The 7,836-nt window shown below is 48.7% G+C and overlaps 1 protein-coding gene across 1 annotated transcript; it reads left to right on the forward strand.

The window, feature by feature from the left end:
- Nucleotides 1-353: 353 nt before the first annotated feature.
- FIESC28_10431 (uncharacterized protein) lies at nucleotides 354-2,649 on the forward strand (the record flags this gene model as incomplete). The annotated part of the gene is made up of 6 exons (XM_031164563.1): nucleotides 354-509; nucleotides 643-849; nucleotides 904-1,057; nucleotides 1,107-1,219; nucleotides 1,270-1,607; nucleotides 1,659-2,649. The coding sequence occupies 6 exons, from the start codon at nucleotides 354-356 to the stop codon at nucleotides 2,647-2,649; spliced, it is 1,959 nt and encodes a 652-aa protein (XP_031011389.1).
- Between the last annotated feature and the right edge of the window lie 5,187 nt (nucleotides 2,650-7,836).

A 7,836-nucleotide genomic window follows, 5' to 3' on the forward strand; every position in this document is an offset into this window, starting at 1 on the left:
AACTTCAAGGAAATAGGTCCAGATTATTGTGATTGAATGCAACGTTGAACGCATCAGTATCCCTCACAACACGAAACTCCCAATTAAAGTGCCTCGTATAATAACGATTACGCAAGCCACAATCGCGTTACGAACACTTGTCCTGCAACTGTTTCTAAGACCTCTCAGCTGAAACAATTCCATCAGCCCAAGCTACATATGCAAAACAAAGAATACACATTTTCAATCGAAACAAAGAACAGTCAAAATCGTTATAACTACTTTTGGTGTTGAATTGCTCTATTGTTGACAGTTCTGGGGCCTCAATAGAAGACGTCCAAGTTAACCTACAGCGCGCACGTGATAAAGCGAACATGGCCCAGTTCTCTATCGCAACTCTACCTCCTCTTACACTATCTCAGCTCGTAACCTTCAGCTCCCCTCCTATGGAAGCGTCACCGCTCACTCGTCAGCCTCAGCCCGAGGTCTTCACCCCGAAGATCATACAGTTGTATGACTCTCTCTTCAAGGTGAGCGACCTCTACCCCTGTCCTGCTCTTTACTGCCATCATGAACTAAATTGCCTTCCTCTTCTAGGTAGATATTCGCAGACCTCCAACTATGCGCCCGCGCCCCGACTGATCCGCCCTTGTTCCGAATTAGGATGACTACGACGATGAAGAGAAGACCGATGGCTTCTGGACCGAGTTCTTCCTCCTTAGACCCGATCGTGCCGCCTTGAGACGTATCCTCAACGAGTTGAGCCCGAGCCATGTCTTGTCCTTCGATGTTCGCACACAGGAGCTCTTTGCAAGGGCCGTAGCTACGATCAAGGGCGTGCATAGCCTCGCGCAGCTACACGCGCTGGATGTGAGCCATTGACCGCCCGATTGCAACATACGAATTGGTTCTGACACCTGCTAGACGCTCAGTGTCTTCCTATCATGCCTCCTTTCCAAGAGGTACCCGCATCCAAGCTCCGACATCATGGTTCTGCTCGCAGGACTCGACCATATCGATTCCGTCTTTACCGAGTTCATCAGCGCCTTGGAGGCTATAATAAGAAATAGCAAGGACTGTAAGGACTCAGCTCCCGCAATATAGTGGCTGAACTGACATTGGTGTAGTGGACGTTCGATACAAAGCAATTGAGGTGCTGCTGGCGGTGACAGCTGGAGCGTACCAAACAACACTGTTGACGTACCTGATCCAAAGAGACCTCTTTCCCGCAGTCATGAAGGTACAGTTACCATCCGCAGGAAGAAAGATGTTCAACTAACCATCTGCAAGTTCATCCAAGATTCAGACACGCCAGACCAAGTACTCCAACCATTCACATTGCTAGGCCTGCTAGCCAACTACAATAAATTCGAGTTCCAGAACCCTTACCAACAACGACTTAACGACTTTGTCAACGAGGCTGTCATCCAGAAGATAGTCGGCGCCGTGGGACAAGCTTGCCAAACCGTTCGATCTCGATATATCACTATCCAGGATGATCTTCCTGAAGGCTGGACCTTCAGCGCTACCCTTAACATGATTGGACTTGGCGCGATTGCTCCCGGACCAAAGCCTGTGAAGAACCCAGTGTACGATGTCGAGACAGCCAAGGCTCTCTTCACCAAACTGTAAGTTTATCAAGCCTTCGACGTCTCACAACTTGACTAACGCCATGACAGACCGGAGGAAGAGGCTGCTATTCTACTAGCGACATATGACTTTACTCATGCCAACAAGCTCTTCTGCTTCAACTTGGTGACACTGGCACCAGAGCCAGGCGCTGAGCAACCCATTGCTAGCTACCTCTCACTCACCTCATACCTCCTCCAGCACGCCTACCTCTCACCTCGAGCTACCTACTACGCTCATCTTAATCTCATGGTTTTCCGCCTCCTTATCGAAGATCCTACAATTTGCAAGCGCATTTGCAGCGATGAATCTCGTGTGGCAGTACGTCTGTGCCGTCAACGCCAACCTTACCTTCCCCTTGTCAAAGGCGAGCGAGTCCTCGCCATATCCATCCTCGACACCATGATCGATGCCGTTAACCACAACCTCCGCCGCCGACTCGATGTTAGCCTCTACACACTCTGCTTCGGAATCATGCTCCGTATCATCTCGTATCTATCTCGCACACGCACACGCCTCGAGTACCACTGGCCTGAGTTCTTCCGGTCTCTGCTTTCTATTGTTCGCTTCCTCGCCACATATACATCCGATCTCAAGGATCTGCCGCACATTGACACCCTCCTCGATCACGTCGTTAATCTTATCGCCCTCTCCCTATCGGCTGGCGAAGCCTTCCTCCCTACACCCGCCGACTACGATGATCTCTTTTACAAGGTCGTCGAATCGGGCGAGGTTCTCACCAAATTCAAGGAGAATTATCGCTTGGCTAACCGTAACACCAACTCTATTGATACTCTCATCAACGTCAGCGCGCACTACAACCAGATGCTATCGGAGGGTGGTGGAAACCGTCGCAAGCCCAGTCTCTTGACGACGCAGGAGGTTACAGAGGTTATCCGTCAGGGATATGAAACTTTGAGTATTCAGGCCAAGGAGGGCTTGGACTCATGGGAACGTTACAGAGAGGCAGATGAGAGAACGCTACTCAAGAAGATGGCGAGGGCAGCAGTCGGTGACGTGCGTGTCATGGTTGAACGATAGATCTGGTAGTTGAGTGGTCTAATGACATGAGACCTTTCGCGATATAACTTTGGCGACTACATACGCTCTTCGTGCGATCGGTGAAGCCGTCCTACAACTGCTTGTCTTGCGATGAATCTCACTGCTAACCTGGTAGCATTCTACCTTCCACGGCAGTGCGTCAGAGGCCAAGGCCTGGCTTCAGAGATCCATGGGCATAGCATCACGAACCACGTAATCATGTCTCGGTAATTCCGTCATCTGCCGTCTCGCCAAAGCCCAGATCATCTCGTATAGCTATTATAAGATCCACATGCATGTATCGACCACTCCGTGCCATTCTCAAAAGAGTATTCTTTTCATCATGCTTAGCTGTCGCAAGGCTGATGTCCCGGTAAATAGATTGTTCATGATTCATTTCAATATCTTGACGGTCTTATTAGATAGCATTGAAAAGAGTTTCGGTTAATCCGGCCCTATGGAGCAAGATAGTGAATGCAACATGAAACATGATTGCCCTTTGAGTAGCATCGTGGCTTTTGAAGCTATGTTCAAGTCTGAGCCTCATCAAACTAGCCACTTCAAGACAGCAAATCGCTAGTAAACTTGAGGGTTGTGGTATATACCTGGTCAATGAATAGTTACTAAATGGCCGAGATAGCGTTACCTCGGTAGATATGAGCATGTGCTGGTATGTGTCGTGTGACCTGAACCAAGTTACGTACAATAGCGACTCGATGATGGTGTTCTAGGCGTGATCTGCTGAAAGATGGCCAAGTACAGTAACGTCAAACGATCATCTTCATAACAGAGGATATCCGTCGAGTCACCGTTAAGGCGAGAGACAGTCTCACCGCACGAACCAAACAATGAACCTACCGTCCCGCAGCGCCAACGTCGCACTAAGTTTCTTTAAGAACCATTTGACAGGAGACAAGGGTGTGCAGCACAACCACGTGGGCGGCTGTAACATTATTTGGCCTCAGTAATGCGCTGAGTCAACTTTGAGATGGGCAGGTCGCAACGCTTGTTGAACTGACAGACTTAGCGATGCGACTAACATGTTCCAACATGACATCGTAACAGTAGAGTAGTATTCAGTCTACTACAATAGGCATCTAGTCACCGGGAACGCCGCAGTATCCCCTGTTACTGGAAAGTCTTGGTTCCGGTTCCGAAGGAAGGGCGTGGCGTGTATCACTATCACCTCTCATGTTTTCTCATTCGCTTGGCCTGAGAATTCCGACAACGCGGTGACGAGACGAGGCTCCCATGCTTAGCCCAGAGCCACAAGCCAAGCCAAATCCTATCCTCGGGGACATTGATCCCGAAAGTCTTGCTGCTTCATCTCGTCTGTTTGATCAGATGTAAAGTCAATTGTGAAACCAATCTCTTTCTTTCATTGTCGGTCAAGCTCTCGGCCGAAGTCAGATGTTGATGCAACAGGAATAAAGGTTTGTTTGATCAACATTCATATCCATCGTCTCTATGCAGAAAGGGTTCTCTCCATCACTGTCACTGTCACCGTCGCCAAGTGCAAAAGGTCTTTAAAGTCCAGGGACTCTTAGAGCCCAACCCAACCCAACCTGCCCCGTTTGGGCGATCTACTGTGCCCTAGGTACTACGTACTTAAACTCCAGGGCATTGTTCCCCATTCGAGGGTTTTGTAAGGCCGATCATCAAGTACCTAGAAAGGTAACTCTCCTGGCGGGGTATGCGTAGATTAAATGAATGATTGCCAGGCAACAGCTTTCCTGTTAAAATCTTTCTTATTCAACCCCCTCCCCTCGTCAAGGTAACATGGGATAGCGGTCGAGACGGTTGTAGTTTGTGGGCCGAGAGAAACTATACCAAAGATGGTGCGGTCATTTGGCTGGAAATGGTCCCCCCCGGTCAACGGATAGATACCCGTCAACTTTGACAGGTCCACCAAGTAGCCAGGCAAAAGAAAGGAAAAAGAAAGAGAACAACGTGAGAGAGAAGCAACACAACAGATTGTAGGATTCGTAGCAATTCAACCGTAAGCAAGGACATGCCTCACCCGATCCTGTTGGTTGACAAGCAAGACTGGGATGGCACAGATAGCTAACAAGACCGCCGTCACATCGCGATCATACTGTACTCGGTCTACTATTTCAACAAGGTTAAATCGAGTGGTATAGACAAGGCGTTGTTGACCAGAGGAGTCGAGGGAAGAGCTTATTGTCTCGTTTCGTCGTCTCGCCTAGCCTCGCTTCGTGTTAGTTAGCTTGTCACAATCCCAATCCTAATCCTAATCCTGATCCCTCCTAGGGCGAACTCGTCTGTAACGGTGAAGATGAGGCGTTGCTAGCGCCGGCAGGTCTGCAGTCTCTACTCTCCACCTGTCTCGAATCCAGTGACACATGCAGCAAAATAACTTAAGCATATCCATCCGTACATACGAAGCCAAGACCTGGCCTGTGAGTAATTCAATTCTGATATATCACAGCGAGCCGTGCGTGCACGACAATAAAGAACTGATATGTGAGCCTTGTTGAGACCTGAGCTGAAGTCAGCATAACGATGCAAGTCAATCAATCGTGTGATGTGGTTATGCAATACCAATGCGGTGCAGTGTGACAAGACGTACATTCTACAGTATATGGCCTCATCACGTTTGCCTCCGCAATTCTTAATTGATCTTGATTTGCAGATCCTCAATTGCTCGGCGTATATCAATTGCATTATGCCATGCTTCAGCTCCACACCGACGAGACGTCTGTCCTGTCACTTGACATGTGCTTCTCAAGGATAATGCTTCCAGTATGTATCAGATGACGTGATTTTGCACTTGAAACGAAGGACAGCTTGTTCAGTTCGTACGGATACTGCAGTGCTGATACTCTGTAGAGGAAATGATCAGAGACCCATACATTAGCCCAGGATCAGGTACGGAGTACGACGCGACGCGATGCAATGCAAGGAAACCCTTATTGAGGCCATTCCAGTCTCCATCCATCGTATGGGGAAAATACCACCTCAGCTCGCTCTCTTCCCTCTTTTCTGTCGATCGGTCACATCATGGGTGCTTGCTGCCATTAATTAGTTAATTGACAAGACATGGTGGGTAGCCTGTACTGTAGTGTAGCTCAATTAGTGGCGTTTGGGACGTGACAATTCATTCCCCTGCACTGCATGTGCGTGCATCTCACTCACATCAATGCAGGAACCCGACCCGAATGCGCGCTGTAAGTTAATTAATTACCAACCTATCAATGGTTTCTTAGGCTAGCGCCAACAGCCTCTGGTTCCATGGTTGAAGCCGCGCTTAACGCGCTGACGTCCATATCCAAGGCCATACAGATACAGATCCAGCATCTGAAGGCGAAACCGTTAAATGTAATGATAGCTAAAAGGTCCGCGCTCTCATGTTGGGTTGGTAGGTGCGTTGTTGTAAGAGGTAATCATTAATAATACCCCGCGTGCAGAACACGATGCAACGGTCAGTCAAGCATCCTTGTTCATATCCCATCCTTCTCCTAGCGACCAACGTTGTATTGGTGCAATTATGCCGCTCCTCTTCTCCGTTGAACCTTGATCCTGGGTGGTTGAAGATGATGTCCGAAATGTTTTCTGGAAATTGTAAGAACTAGGCCATGATAATCACGTTTTGTTCGGTTAGCCTCCTGTCGTCGCCTATCGGGACCCATGATCAAACACGACAATTGGTTTTCGTAATACAGAGTCCCTCCTTCCTTTCAAGAAATGCTTGCAACAACGCAACCGTGAACAACTCAGAGCGCTTCAAAGTAACCCCCATGCACCAGAGCTTCTCGTTGTAGTGAGGCTGGTGATATGGCCTGCGGTTTTGGCAAAGACCACAAGTCTGACAATAGTCCCTATCGCCGCCGGCCTTTTTCAATTGCAAAAAGAATGCCTGTTGTCGGCGATTTAAGACCCAAATATGGTCAACGTCTTCAGTGGACGTTGGATGGTCTGGGTTTCAAATTAGCAGTTGAACAATAGCGATATAGCAAAGTTTCGATTACCGTAACATGGCCTGGCTTGTGTCCACTTCTTTCAGCCGATATTTCCGACCCTGCAATGTTGACGGAAGCATATATCACGGTACCGCTCGGTGAAGATTGTATTCTCTGGTATCACCAAGTTTCGGAATAACGAGCTGACACTTGCTCATGATAGGCCTTGCAAGATCCAAACGTCGTGCAGTAGCCTATGCAGAGCATGCTCGCGCCGCTGATGCTGGACGCACGTAGGAGGAGGTGGTGGATGAGGACGAAGGGGAGAAGCAGCTTCTTGGCCATCTCTCGAAATTTCGTTGTCGTACTCCAAGTTAGTAGATGACTGGTTGAATAAGTTCATAATGTTGTCCGCTGTTCATCTCAGACTTACACATTGTCGTCGCATATACTTACCTCAAGGTGCTCAAGCCATGCCCAAAGTAGACTCAGTCTATTCATACTGGTTTAAGACAGCCCATTTAATCTCAGGAACTGTCAGTGCGAGAGATTTTTTGGCTGATAAAGTTCAGTTGCACGGCCTGATCGTACCGATGCAGTCAAAGCTTCATCTTGACGCGGAGCAAGTTCCGCTTCCTTGGTATCTAGTATCTAGGTACGGAAAGGCGAGCGGCGAGCATTGTTTAGACTGCCGATCACAACAACATGCCGCCCGAGGTCCGAGTCTATCTCGGCAGTTGAACAGAAACACTCCTCCATATTATCAGCCCTGTATTCCCCTGATGCTTGTTCCTCTGCTGTCTCAGTGGATAACTCGCGTAAATACCCTGACAATAATTGGCACTGAGCTTGATACCAGCATTAATCCTTCGATATCAGAGACAGTCAAAACACAGTTTCTGAACCCGACAGGACATCCACAACAACGAACTTGAATCTGTGCGTTGGAGCATCAATATTCAGCACACAATCCCAGCAAGTGGATCAATGAATCCTCGACAGAAGAACATACTGTAAGAAACAGTAGCGTGCGGAACCATGAAGAGCCAGTTAGTAAAGAAATATCGAGCCGCAACCGTTTGGCCCAATCCTAGGCCCTTGATCACCGTGACCGGCCCTGTTTAGCGGCCTTAGGATCTGTTCCCCGGCCGCCCGTGTCTTGGGGAGGAGTCCAAACCGCACCAGCGCGCGGATAAATCTCACGATGTCTCAGAGGCTCCAAAAAGTAATCAATCATACCAGGTTCCTGGTGCTGAGGGTGTAGGTC

This window comes from Fusarium coffeatum, assembly GCF_003316985.1.
Source record: "Fusarium coffeatum strain FIESC_28 chromosome Unknown BRIP53273_contig_307, whole genome shotgun sequence".
Classification (NCBI taxonomy): Eukaryota; Fungi; Ascomycota; class Sordariomycetes; order Hypocreales; family Nectriaceae; genus Fusarium; species Fusarium coffeatum.